The sequence below is a fragment of the Serpula lacrymans genome (genome assembly GCF_000218685.1).
Source record: "Serpula lacrymans var. lacrymans S7.9 unplaced genomic scaffold SERLAscaffold_8, whole genome shotgun sequence".
In the NCBI taxonomy this organism is placed as follows: domain Eukaryota; kingdom Fungi; phylum Basidiomycota; class Agaricomycetes; order Boletales; family Serpulaceae; genus Serpula; species Serpula lacrymans.
Genome location: NW_006763297.1, coordinates 801,706 through 814,788, shown reverse-complemented (window position 1 = coordinate 814,788; position 13,083 = coordinate 801,706). Strand labels below are relative to the sequence as shown.

Sequence of the window (13,083 nt, the reverse complement as noted above, 5' to 3'; positions counted from 1 at the left end):
AGAACATAAATTTCAGTACTATTGCTACTGTGAGGCCGGATCCGAAATCCACCATCTCGATACGAGTCAAAAAGAGTTTCAAGGGCCCGGGATCCAAATCAGTTTGGACCATAAGGTTAGGGTTATACACGGTATACAACACTTTTTTTGGAGTTCTGTTAGATTGCGATACTAACTTTCATACAGACAAAATATGACACCAAAACAATAATCAAGATATTTGTGCATGAAATACGTTCTGCAAACTTTGCTGCAATAACGAGTCCAACCCTTTACCAATTAACACCAACTTTCCTGAATCTGGTATACCAGTGATCTCTTCATCAACTTTTGTTATATCGTACAAGTTTTGGACCCCTTGCAACATGTATTGTTCACCGGACTCCATGATAAATAAACCCTTGCATCTCATTATCTTGATTTCGCGTCCTGTATCGTCCCCCATGAGGCGATTTTCCCAGAGAATAGTTCGGATCCATTCGTCAAACTTCTCTAATAACAGTGGGGTAAACACTGGGCATGAGATTTGCAGACTGGATATCCCCCGCAGTTGATAGTGTGTGTTAGAATGGTCGGTGTCGTGACTGTCGTGACTGTCGTGACTATCGCCACATTGCGCGTGTTCGTGAATAAAGTTGCCGCGCTTAGAGGATGCAGAACCCGCAGTGTACGCGTTGATATTCATTATGTGTGCCAGATCAATTTCTCCTTTGACAGTCCTATGAATGGGCACGGACGGATTGACCTTGTGAATAAGGTCCTCGACTTCGTTGACTTCTGTTTCAGAAGTTAGATCCACTTTGTTCAAAAGAACAACGTCGGCGCAAGCAATCTGCCTGTTCAATGAAGTCAGACACGCGTGCCCACAATGTATTACCATGAGCGACATTACCTGAGGCTTTCGCCAACACCATCAACTGTATGATCTTCTTCCATTTGCTAACAAGAACATTCAGCCTCTAGTACAGAAAGGCCACATCCACCTTACCTGACGACCAAAGACGGCATCCACAACACATAGCACTCCATCGAGACAGATGTCCCGACCCAAACCAGAAGTAAAATCTTCATTCTGCCAGAACATAGACGCAATGGGGCCTGATAAAAATAAAAGAGCATTTCCTCCATCACATGTTTGAAAGGTATAACCCGTTGTAACTTACCTGGATCTGCAAGGCCGGTGGTCTCTAGTAAAATATGATCAAATCCACCTTTGCGTTCCATCAACTTTTCAATGGCTGCCACACCAGCATCTTTCACGCTACAGCATAAACAGCCGTTTGCCAGCTCTAGAAATTCCTCGGAGTTCTCGGCGGTGGGATCATCAGCAGAAGAAACGTTGATTCGTTTTGCTAAATGCACCGCATGCTGTCAATCCGATGATGGCACGTATCAGATCGATCAAACGACGAACCTTCGATATCCTACGTATAGTGTGAAATTTGTCGTGCATGGAGAGATGATGACTTAAAACTCACTGCGGTATCGCCAAATTCATTCATAATGACCGCTATTCGATAGCCATGTCGCTCTGTCAATATTCTCCTGAATACTGAAACCGTCAGCATCACTCGGAGGGGGTGGATTGGAATTACTAACTTTAGTAGCGTAGACTTTCCTGCACCAAGAAAGCCGCAGATAATTGTCAATGGCACTCGATGTGCCACGGTCGAATCTACCTGTTCCGAGTGTTCCACGAGAACGCTATATTTCATCGCCTAGTCATTGTACCATCAAAAATGGGGAGGGCACCAGAAACATACGGTATTTCATCATCATCAGGTTCCATCGCAGACAATGAATGCAGATATAATCGTGATACACCCTTGTATAAAGCTTGAGCCTGAGAATTTGAAAATATAGTGAATCGCCTTTGAATTTTCTTGATATACTTTCCTAACAGTAACCAAAACGTACCAGTTGAAGAGAGCTGCAATATTAATCTTCACCCAGTTCTCTCGGATCTTCCAGTTTCGCAACTTGACCTTGGGCTGTGATTTGTCAGTAGTTGGTTGTGTATCAAACTCCGATCTGCGTGGCGGCATCCCCCTGGTTTCTGGTCACCGTGACATATGCCGCACTGGCAAAAATTGTACAATACTACTCATAATGCATCCAATGCCCAGCGAAGATGAACTTAGAAGTCTGATTCAAGGACCAGGTGATGTCGAATGGAGGTGAGTATCCTAGCAAACCCCATATCCATGGACTTTTCTCATTCTTTTAGCAATTAGATATGAAATGAGACGCGAATGTCAAGAAATCCTGCCTGGGCTACTACTGGGCCCTTTTCAAGCATCCAAGTCTCTGGAGCTTCTAAATTCGCTGAGAGTAACCCATATGTGAATGTGTACTTCTCTAGGCCATACCCAGATCACTCACGGTTTGAGGTATTTGTATAGTGTCTGCATACGCGACGTGAAAGAGGCGTTTTCGGTGAAACCTCGTTTTCCTGACATCTTTCGTTATCTGGTGCTTGACGTTGAAGATAACGAAGAGCAGAACCTTATCCGTCTATTCCCCCAGTAACTCTTTAATTTTGGGTTCATCCTGCTGCAAGATTAGCTCACGCGGAGACCCGGATTTGACAGAGCGAATGCATTTATTCAAGAAGCACTGAGTCAGAATGGCAGAGTTCTCGTACACTGTAACGGTAAGTGACATACGGTGCAGGCACGATACCAGTACGATACCATCGCACCAATCATAATTCTAGGTGGAATCAGCCTATCTCCCGCGTTTGTCGTGATGTTCGTGATGCAACATTATCACCTATCATGGGAGGACGCATTGCACCTAGTACAAAACAGACGGTATTGCATATCTCCAAATGGCGGATTTTTGACACAAATAAAAGTGAGCCACTTTTGAATCACATCGAGGTCTCGATTGACATCACATGATAGGAATACGAATCCATATACAGGGCAAATCTTGCTCTTGCTAACTTCCCAAACAACCAGCGAGTGATATCGAGAAGGAAACGATCTGATGAAGACGAGGAAGACAATGATCGGTAAACATTCACTCTATGCTGTATAGTTAATTTATAGTCTAAGCATGTATGATTTACAGGGAGGACGATCGAAAACGGGTATTAATGCGGGATGAGTCGTTCGATGTAAGTGCAATGGATGCAATGGAGTCGTAATGAGGTTGTGAGGTCCATCTCTCCTGACTGTGGCAACGTATTAACTTTTAATTTCTTGATCCGTGCGTTCTTCCTTGTACCTGCTATTTAGCTTTGTTCTGTTGCATTCCTGGGTATGATAAGATTATGGATATACATTGAAGTCTACAGTGATTTGATTTTCGCCTTTTCTTTCTCTTGAGTAACCTTTTTAATGTGAACATCTACTTGCACTGTTAAGAAAGCTGGCATCTCGTATGTTAGATAATCACGAACCTTTGCGTTTCACGAAAGCCTCCACAGATATTCCCGCAAAGACTATGGCCGTGCCAAGCCATTGGCCAGGTGTGAGTTTATGATTATAAACGGCAACAGAAAGAAGCATAGTGAACATCTTTCGTGTTAACGTAATTGTCCTGTGAATGTCAATCAGATCAGACCAGATTAAGCAGAGGCTATTGTTTAAACTTACACCAGCGTCAACGAGCCAAAGTGTTGCAAAGTTTCAAAGATAAACAGTTGACCCAATGCACCTGTGAGAGAAAACTGGGCTAGAGGTAGAACCACCGACGGATGTGACCTGATAAACGATAAAGCAGCCATAAACTCTGATTGACCGCCGGCGGTAGGGTGAAGGACGGGTATATAGGGAAGGGGTAATGCAGCTAAGCAGATGCTTAGGAGGGTGCAGAAAAGATTGATCCAGAACATCATCTGCTGCCCAGTGACTTTGTACCGCGAAAAAACCTCGTCCTGAGTGGAATTAACGGCGCCGTCCAACGCAAGGTTGATGAGTAAGTAGCCTATACCAATCGCATTTGCATATGGAGTTAGCTCGCCCTGTCCCGTGGACTTGTGTGTGCTTTTAGAGGGCTTCTCGCTACCCAGGCCCATGAAGACCGTTATTCCGACGGTGACCATTGCGACTACAAGGTATTTATGCGGAGAGAAGCGTCGACGGTAAAGGACGATGTTCATAAGCATGACTGGTACAAGTTTACAAGATTTGCCGAGGACCATGGCTGGATAAGTGATGTAGGATAGAGCAGCAAAACCGAAGGGCGCCGCACACGTGATGAAAACGGAGCATTGGAGGTATCGAAGGAGGAGCTGTGACCGCCAAGAAGAATCGCCGCCTTGCTTGGAGTCTTTTTCTTCCTTGGGTGCTTGTGCTTGAGAGTGTCCGTTTTTGTATACCTTGGTGTTGGAGGAACCGTTAGTTTTCGATGAACTTTTTGGGGATGGACGGGGAACAAGTCCAAGGAGCGTGTAGATGGATTCACCAGACTTTCGGCGAAAGAAGATGTATAGCAGTGCGGATATGGAACTCAAAGTGCTCTGGCAGATTCCTAAGAAAAGTGCCGATTTAAACTTGTCCGAACTCGTGCCATCAATGGTGTCGAACGGTACAGAAACTGCGATTATTAATTCAGTGGGTCATCTTCAAAGACTTGTGACATATAACACGTACGTCGTTCTTGTGCGATGGCCCATAACTGAAATATATATTAAGCACAATATATAGTGAGCGTAAGCAACCTGGCTCACCAGAAACATGGCATAAACACCAATGACACATGAGGCTAGCCTGACCCATTCCGATTACTCAAATATTATGATGATAACGGAAATCACGAACCTCAGAACAGTCATGACTGGTAGAGGAGTCCTTCGTGCGTAGTAAGTAGATGTTGTGTATACTCAGGTTTGCGGCGTATTAGGCATGTAGAACTGGCTACGTGTCATTGCCCCTAACCCTAATCCATGAGTTGCAACCTCACAGCTCACTTCCAAGTTTTTTGTTGCCAATCTATAGTAGCAGGTCTACAATATATCATTTCTATACCACAACCAGTACAACAACAACTTCGCTGCACATACATAGGTAATCCCTCAACTATCAAGGCAAATCGGCGCTATGCATCATGCAAACCGAGTTTTGATCCCAAACTGTCTAGTCTCGCCTCCAATCTTGTGACATCTGCTGCCGTAGGTCTGTCTTTCGGATTACCCGCCCCCATATTCTGCATCATGTCCTCCAAGCTCTCAAGCTTTCTCTTTTGTTCTGATTCTTCACCAGCACCCAATGGCAGGTCATCTTTATCGAGGTGTTCTCGGGCATGCTGTTCGGCTTCCAGGTCAGGAGGTGCGATATCGGAGAAGCGAATATTGGCCAGTGCAGCAGCGATCTCGCGAGCCTCAATGAGTAAATCGGCAGATGGTTGACTGTCTGGTTGGGAACCGAGAACCGAGAGTACTGCAGAGATAACGCCACGCAGATTGCCAAGTTTACGTCCAAGGGGGACCCCGACGCTGGCAAAGCCTGCATCAAAACCTTCTTGCAATGTAGACTCCTTTCCTGCTACGATCCCTTCACGATAACCAGCCTATCAAAAGTAGCATCGCGATCACTGTACAGTATAGAATGGGATGCCTAAACGGCCTACATTTGTAAACTCGTTGGAGATGTTGGACCACTCCGTCTCTCGCACAATGTTGGCGTTGGCATTATCATCCCAAGGTGTGTCTATCATCATTCTCGTCGAATGAATCCAACCAGCGACGATTCTCTTTTTTTTTTTTTGCACTGAAAGATAAAGAGGTCCCTTCCAAATATGGTCTATCCGGAATCATGAAGTTTCGCCGCGGCGCCGCGGCACTTCTGAATCTAAGTACATACTAGTAAGTCTGCTAGTGCTTAAAAAGAACATCCCCAATAGCTTGTGCAAGTGTCTAGATACTCTGGTTCTATGATTCCAACCCACTTCGACAGCAAAAGTAATCGAGACAAAAGAATATTCACTCTGGTAATAGTTTAGGTTGTTCAAGCATGCAATTAAGGAATGCAGAGTCCTTTATCCTTGGGCTTCAGCTCCTTAAAAGTGTTTCCATGGGGAAACACCACATTCACGCTGTGGATCGACGATACAGTGCGCATTTCAAGATATCATTATAACTGCCATCCATAACAGCCCTACTATAGCCATTCTCATTAGATTGTAGATATGGTACCGGCTGTAGTGCCACTCCGCTATATCGATATTACCGCTCCGCGAGTCACGGCCAGTGTTAGTTACTAGACTGATTTGGACAATAATCTATCGATGCTTACAGTGCCACGGGAGATTCTGTCGAGAGATGTATCCAGTCAATGGAACCACGACTGAAGCATTGCGTTCGATGCGGGGGGATTGGAAGAGCACTTCAACGTTTCAATGATCAGCAGCGGGCCGGAAAGGAGTGCATACCGCCGCAGAGCACAGTCACCTTATAGTCAAGAGCAGCCCACGATCTCAAGGTATACTTCGTGCTGCTACACTCGTACACCAAGCTCAATTAGTATGATATGCACTGCTGTCACTCACCGGAGCGGTATCGGTGCCAAAGGCACAGGCCTGACACACGACATTGACTGCAACGATGACTATGGGTTACGAGGGGATAAAGCGCCTGCCTGCAAGAGTTCGGGATGGAGTCAGGCAGTGTCAGCATATGTTACCAAATGTGCAGATCAAGGCAGTGGCTGCGGCCGCAAAGCCCCCCATGGAGGAAATGGAGATTACATAATTCAACCCGACGGTAGGCCAGATATCAGATATCAAACCGAAATAAATTGGTTTTTGAGCGTGGGACACTTGAATAGCCACGTCGCTTTCGCCGGTTTTCTGTCTCCCCCGTTCTCTTCTTGAGCGTTTAACGCCCTTTGCTCTTTCCTCCCATCTCCTTCCTTCACCTGCCGCTTTTTGGGGCATATCTATTTCTTCCTCTGCCATGGCCGTCGCGTCCTCGTCAGACGTTGTCATTCTTGCCCTGGGTGTAACCCTTGCTGCTGCATATCTCTTTCGAGATCAAATTTTTGCCCCATCAAAGCCAAAAATCGTAACTACTGCTCCTTCGAAATCCGAAAATGGTTCTGGTAATCCTAGGGATTTCGTTGCGAAAATGAAGGATGGCGTGAGCCTATTTTTCACTTCTATATTATTATTTGTGCTCACCTGCATGCAGAAAAAACGACTGGTCATTTTCTACGGGTCACAAACAGGCACAGCTGAGGAATACGCTATTCGTCTTGCCAAGGAAGCAAAGACGAAATTCGGCATTACTTCACTGGTCTGTGACCCCGAAGAATACGACTTTGAGAACCTTGACGAAGTCCCCGAGGATTGCGCTGTCTTTTTTGTCGTTGCCACGTATGGCGAGGGTGAACCTACGGATAATGCTGTACAACTTACACAGAATTTGACCGACGATTCCTTTACGTTCGGCAATGGTGAACACAAGCTTCCTGGTCTCAAATATGTCATTTTTTCATTGGGCAACAAAACTTATGAACACTACAACGCCATTGGTCGCAGTTACGACGCTGAGCTCACTAAGATGGGAGCGGTCAGAATCGGCGAAAGAGGGGAGGGAGATGATGACAAGAGTATGGAAGAGGACTACCTCGAATGGAAGGATGCTATGTGGGAGGCTTTTGCTACCGCCATGAATGTCGAAGAAGGACAGGGTGGTGATACCGCTGACTTCACTGTCACTGAGCTCGATTCTCACCCACAGGAGAAAGTCTACCTTGGTAAGTGCCAACATGCACCAAGGTTATGTCGTGTTTTGTTCATTTAGTCGCTTAGGTGAACTTTCTGCACGTGCTCTTACGAAGACTAAAGGTATTCATGATGCTAAGAACCCATACGCATCTCCCGTCCGAAACTCTCGCGAGCTGTTCCAGTTGACTGGTGACCGTAACTGTATTCACGTTGAGCTTGACATCGAGGGTTCAGGAATTACATACCAACATGGAGACCACGTTGGAGTGTGGCCATCAAATCCCGATGCTGAAGTCGACCGTCTTCTCTGTGTTCTCGGACTTTACGACAAGAAGGACTCTGTCATCGGTATTGAGTCATTGGATCCCGCTCTTGCCAAGGTTCCCTTCCCTGTGCCTACAACGTATGCCACTGTTCTCCGTCACTACATAGATATCAGTGCCGTAGTTGGTCGTCAAATTCTCGGAGCCATGTCCAAATTTGCACCTTCGCCCGAGGCTGAAGCATTTTTGAAGAACCTCAATGTTGACAAGGAAGAATATGCTGCGGTTATTGGACAAGGATGTTTCAAGTTGGGAGAAATTCTTCAAATTGCGGCTGCTAATGACATACGTGTTCCTCCCACTAAGGACAACACAACTCCTTGGCCCATTCCATTCGACATCATCGTTTCGTCCATTCCTCGGTTACAACCTCGTTATTACTCTATCTCTTCCAGCCCCAAGCTTCACCCTACTTCTATTCACGTCACCGCTGTGGTTCTCAAGTACCAATCAGCCACCAACAAAGCCACACAAGCGAGATGGGTGTATGGTGTTGGAACCAATTTCATACTGAACGTGAAATTTGCTGCCAATGGTGAAGCAGCACCTTTAATGAGTGGCACCAGCAATACGGATCCCGCAACTGTTTCGATGCCGTCATATGCTATTCAAGGCCCTAGAGGAGCTCACAAGCAGGAGACGATCTACAAGATTCCTATCCACGTCCGTCGTTCGACTTTCAGACTTCCTACAAACCCGAAAAGTCCTGTCATCATGGTTGGACCTGGTACTGTGAGTATATGTCTTTTCTTCTTTTCCATATGAAGTTGGCTCATCAACGTTTAAGGGTGTCGCACCTTTCCGTGGCTTTGTCCAAGAACGTGTTGCTCTTGCTCGCCGAACCTTGGACAAGAATGGACCAGAGGCTCTCGCAGACTGGGGGAAAATCTCGCTGTTCTATGGCTGCCGCAAATCTACCGAGGATTTCTTGTACAAGGATGAATGGCCAACATACACTGAGGAGCTACGTGGCAAGTTCACCATGCACTGCGCATTCTCGCGCGAGCCTCCTTACAAGCCTGACGGAAGCAAGATCTACGTGCAAGACTTGATCTGGCAAGACCGAGAGAACATTGCTGAAGCTATCTTGAATGGCAAAGGTTATGTCTACATCTGTGGTGACGCCAAAGCCATGAGCAAAGCTGTAGAAGAAGTCTTGAGCAGAATTCTTGGTGAGGCGAAGGGTGGTAGCGCCGAAGTGGAGGGCGCAGCGGAGATGAAATTGTTGAAGGAACGTTCACGTCTCATGTTGGATGTGTGGAGTTGAACGACCAGTCATGTTATCCGTGGTTTTAATCGCTGTAGATATCCCTACTCTCCTCACTTCTTTCCCTTGATTTTCTCCAAGCGTCCATCATCATTATATGGCCGCTCAATGGCGGTAGTACGGAGGCATTATTTACTTAATTTTTTCAGCTGCGATCGTGGACCGCATGCATTAGTAACACGTATTTCACTGAATACAATGGGAATAGACGTCGCTTTCGACATCATCATCCATGTGAACTGTTTCACTGAGTTATTTGAGTGATGGAGATGTTCGCTAAGGAGTCTAATCCAAGATGTTGCGATGTTGCAGTACAGTAGCAGCGAATTGCCATAATGCATGGTACCGGGAAACTCCGTGTCGTTCTCTCCGAATCTCTTCAGTCACAGTAATGCTGAGGAGAGCAGCCAGGTTGCCAGCGACGATTCATTCTTTTTCTAGTCCTTATTCAAGATCTATCACAGACCTCTCCAAGCCATCCGTCAAACCTGCGGATAACGTCCAGGAGCCACCCCAATCATCACCGGACGTTTCGCCTCTCACAGACCCATCCGGACCATCCCAAACGAACTCCAGCCCGTATGCCCTGCATTCTCTCAAGGACCATGTTCGAAGGTGGTCCGAGTCTACGGCTATAGCTGTCAGGAGACGCACCGACGAGGTGACATCAAGAACGTCGGTCACGTTCTCTCGATTGGGGAGTCAGCTCAATCATGTAACGGGGTACGAGGAGATTGAAGCGCTGAAGAGGCAAGTCGTGAACCAAGGTACGCTCCTCTCGCCCATCCTCACTTTCAGAATGCGCAACCATAACATGTTTTCCAAGAGGCTAAGATAAAGGCTACCAGGCAGGCCTCGAGGGAGGCGAAGACGGCGTATGACGATGCCGCAGCGCAGCGCTCCGTGTCCCAGCGCGAGGTGAACGATTTATTGCAGCGCAAATCGAACTGGAGCGATGGCGACGTCAGCCGGTTCACCTCTCTCGTTCGACAGGATCACCTATACGAGCAGGACGAGGCTCGGGCGAAAGCCAGGGTCGAGGAGACGGAAGATGCCGTCGAGCGGGAGTTTAGCGAGCTGATGAGGTCCATCCTGGCGCGGTACCACGAGGAACAGGTCTGGTCGGACAAGATCAGGAGCGCGTCGACGTATGGCTCGTTGGCCGTCTTGGGCCTCAACTTGGCGGTGTTCTTGCTGGCGATTGCGGTGGTGGAGCCGTGGAAGAGGCGCAGATTGGCGCAGACGTTTGAGAAGAAGATTGAGGAGATGAACGAGGAGAATGCGACGATGCTGAATGGCGCGATGCAGCATTTGGCCGATCGGTTTGTGGGGCAGGAAAAACTCTTCACGAGAATGATGGATGCATCGCAGAAGAAGGCGGTAGAAGAACGGGCGCGTTCTGCAAACACAGAAGAGAATGCATTAGCACTGGAAGCTCTGGCCACCCCTGCACATCCACCAAATGTGGTCAGCGGTCGAGAGCTTTTATTCATCACGACTAGTGCTATCGCAGGAGGATTTATGGTATATCTGCGTAGCATTCTAGGAAGCAGATGAATTACTGTCGTATTATCCTATATATCCATCATGATAGACCACATAGAGAGAGCACTAGTTACTTTGCATGTTTCCTGGTTTGCTCAGCGGATGCGCTCAAACACCGCGGAATCGGGAGGAGGGTGCATTTACGGAAGTGAGAAAATCAGTCATGTATGTTGCTAGAATTAGCTAGGGTAGCATGCTGCTGACTACTTCCAGTCCAACCAGAGAGGAATGACATCTTTCATCATCAATGCTCATGTAAATCGACAAGTCACGCCTGACTGGAGAGATACTTCCCATTGTCCATTTTGCTATATCATTCAAGGGAGCTCATCTGCACACCGAGTATACGAAGATGACAAAGTCGTAGCAATTCTAGGTGAACATGTTCCCGCTACCGCATCCTTCAAGTTCCAACCAGGTCTCTCATTGTTCCTGATGAACAGACATATTACCCTTACGGCCGGGACATACACTTGTCATTCCAAAGATTCATTGCCCTAGACTCTCGGACTTGCCTCCAGACTTTGCAGCGGCCGTCGGACAAGCGGTTTCCAAAGTCGCACATGCCCTTACACAAGGTGAGATTCAGTCGTATTTTAATTCTCAGTGCCTAGAGCTCACCAGCCATCACGACAAGCCCTGGATAACACTGCCCTCAATGTAGTTTGCAACCAAGAATACGCTCAAGCCGTGCCTCATGTACGTTAAACGTGACCGAAAGCCCCTTGACCTTACCCATGTCCCTTCCCATCTGTAACAGGTGCATTATCATATCATACCAGCCCCGACTTTTGGCCAGAGCTCAAACGGTGGTAAAGGGGTTGAACATGTGGAGAAAACCCTGTCCACGGGGCTCTTTGCCTGTAAGGACATGCATCAGCGAGAGTTCGAGTCGCGGTCAGAGTTGGACGATGACGATGGGGATGCTCTCGCCGCAAAGATACGGGCGCGTTTGTGATGAGCTTGGTTTCAGGGAACGACTATCTATGACAACATTATCATTTGGTTCATTTGGTTTTCTTCGCTTGTATAGATCTTAATACTGTAGTGCTCGTTTAATACTTGTACCAGCGTTGAGTTGAGGACATGAGTGGGGGTCGCCATGAATCTTGGGCCGGCAGCTCTGAAGTCGTATGTTATTTTAGAGAATCACGTCGCTTGCCGGCACGTGTTAGCGTGGTCTGCCAGACTTTGTCACAGTTTGTTCAACAACCCGATTGTGACTTTGAATGTCGAATCAGCCGTCTGTTTGCAGACCATGACTTGATTCGACGCGTAGATCTGGTCATTGACGCGTGCTGAACGTGTTTTTATAGTGCTATACATCTCACGTCTTGCCATTACCATGGAGTTCACGACTATAGCACCACACTTATTGGATGCTCCTTTGGTGCGTTCGATTCAGGGCGTTCATCATATCGCAATCGGTGCAGGCTGACGGAAAGCAGGATCAGGATAAGAAGAAGAGAGAAAAGAAGGAATCTGCGCGAGAAAGGGAAGCGGGGAAATCCATCTTACCCTTCTCAAGGGTACAAAGGATTATCAAGGCTGACAAGGCGAGTTCTTTCGCTCTGTAGTTTCGAGTACCTTTTTCAAAAACAGACTGACATGCAAATGCAGGATCTGCCGATGATGGCCAAAGACGCTACGTTCTTGATTTCACTTGCGACGGAAGAGTTTATAAAGCGGTTGGCTGACGCCGGCCAGAAGTCGGCGGAGAGGGAGAAACGAACGACGGTACAACAGAAGGACATTGGTATGTTATTATTTCAAACCTAATTCCTCCTCAGGTATCTTATGGAGTGTCAAGCAAACGTGGTGCGAAGAGCAGACGAGTTTCTCTTTCTTGAGGGTAAGACGCCACGCATTGTTGGATAGACTGTCGTTTTATGGCATGGATGTTGTTCGTTCATACAGAGATACTAGCATATGCAAGGACAGATGCTCCTCCAAAGCGCAAACCGAAGGCAGAAAAAGATGAAGGAGGGACGGGTCCGACACTGTTAGATAAATTCGTGCTTGGACAACAGACAGGCTATGTAGATGATTCGCAAGACATAGTTATGCACGATGATGGAACTATGGTAGCTGGTTAAGAAAGACTTGTAGGACTAGTTGCTGGTTAAGAAAGACTTGTAGGACTAGTTGCTGGTTAAGAAAGACTTGTAGGACTAGTTGCTGGTTAAGAAAGACTTGTAGAACTAGTTGCTGGTTAAGAAAGACTTGTAGGACTAGTTGCTGGTATTCATGACGGCTACCGGGCCGTTGCATCGG

At 47.0% G+C, this 13,083-nt stretch overlaps 8 protein-coding genes across 8 annotated transcripts; 5 read left to right on the top strand and 3 right to left on the bottom strand.

Annotated features, from left to right (window-relative positions):
- Positions 1-142: 142 nt before the first annotated feature.
- Positions 143-2,028, bottom strand: SERLADRAFT_469750 (uncharacterized protein; the record flags this gene model as incomplete). The annotated part of the gene is made up of 9 exons (XM_007319322.1): positions 143-836; positions 893-939; positions 989-1,098; positions 1,164-1,352; positions 1,415-1,424; positions 1,479-1,545; positions 1,600-1,704; positions 1,764-1,843; positions 1,918-2,028. The coding sequence occupies 8 exons, from the start codon at positions 1,787-1,789 to the stop codon at positions 212-214; spliced, it is 1,179 nt and encodes a 392-aa protein (XP_007319384.1).
- A 627-nt stretch (positions 2,029-2,655) lies between these two features.
- SERLADRAFT_449966 (uncharacterized protein) lies at positions 2,656-4,823 on the bottom strand (the record flags this gene model as incomplete). The annotated part of the gene is made up of 6 exons (XM_007319321.1): positions 2,656-3,354; positions 3,407-3,546; positions 3,603-4,545; positions 4,602-4,626; positions 4,679-4,718; positions 4,770-4,823. The coding sequence occupies 6 exons, from the start codon at positions 4,781-4,783 to the stop codon at positions 3,296-3,298; spliced, it is 1,221 nt and encodes a 406-aa protein (XP_007319383.1).
- A 235-nt stretch (positions 4,824-5,058) lies between these two features.
- Positions 5,059-5,658, bottom strand: SERLADRAFT_338283 (uncharacterized protein; the record flags this gene model as incomplete). The annotated part of the gene is made up of 2 exons (XM_007319320.1): positions 5,059-5,517; positions 5,578-5,658. Coding segments are annotated over 2 exons (540 nt in total), but the record flags the coding sequence as incomplete, so codon positions are not given.
- Positions 5,659-5,973: 315 nt separating this feature from the next.
- Positions 5,974-6,203, top strand: SERLADRAFT_370479 (uncharacterized protein; the record flags this gene model as incomplete). Its single annotated transcript, XM_007319319.1, has 2 exons — positions 5,974-6,060; positions 6,114-6,203. The coding sequence occupies 2 exons, from the start codon at positions 5,974-5,976 to the stop codon at positions 6,201-6,203; spliced, it is 177 nt and encodes a 58-aa protein (XP_007319381.1).
- A 614-nt stretch (positions 6,204-6,817) lies between these two features.
- On the top strand, positions 6,818-9,494 carry SERLADRAFT_361923 (uncharacterized protein; the record flags this gene model as incomplete). Its single annotated transcript, XM_007319318.1, has 4 exons — positions 6,818-7,084; positions 7,136-7,703; positions 7,759-8,729; positions 8,785-9,494. The coding sequence occupies 4 exons, from the start codon at positions 6,902-6,904 to the stop codon at positions 9,262-9,264; spliced, it is 2,202 nt and encodes a 733-aa protein (XP_007319380.1).
- A 161-nt stretch (positions 9,495-9,655) lies between these two features.
- Positions 9,656-10,821, top strand: SERLADRAFT_349528 (uncharacterized protein; the record flags this gene model as incomplete). The annotated part of the gene is made up of 2 exons (XM_007319317.1): positions 9,656-10,031; positions 10,091-10,821. 2 exons carry the CDS (start codon positions 9,656-9,658, stop codon positions 10,819-10,821), a joined length of 1,107 nt encoding a protein of 368 aa, XP_007319379.1.
- A 216-nt stretch (positions 10,822-11,037) lies between these two features.
- SERLADRAFT_356498 (uncharacterized protein) lies at positions 11,038-11,897 on the top strand (the record flags this gene model as incomplete). The annotated part of the gene is made up of 4 exons (XM_007319316.1): positions 11,038-11,185; positions 11,253-11,387; positions 11,447-11,508; positions 11,570-11,897. The coding sequence occupies 4 exons, from the start codon at positions 11,038-11,040 to the stop codon at positions 11,765-11,767; spliced, it is 543 nt and encodes a 180-aa protein (XP_007319378.1).
- Positions 11,898-12,028: 131 nt separating this feature from the next.
- On the top strand, positions 12,029-13,078 carry SERLADRAFT_469731 (uncharacterized protein; the record flags this gene model as incomplete). The annotated part of the gene is made up of 5 exons (XM_007319315.1): positions 12,029-12,199; positions 12,258-12,365; positions 12,430-12,565; positions 12,620-12,661; positions 12,727-13,078. 5 exons carry the CDS (start codon positions 12,155-12,157, stop codon positions 12,903-12,905), a joined length of 510 nt encoding a protein of 169 aa, XP_007319377.1.
- Positions 13,079-13,083: the final 5 nt, after the last annotated feature.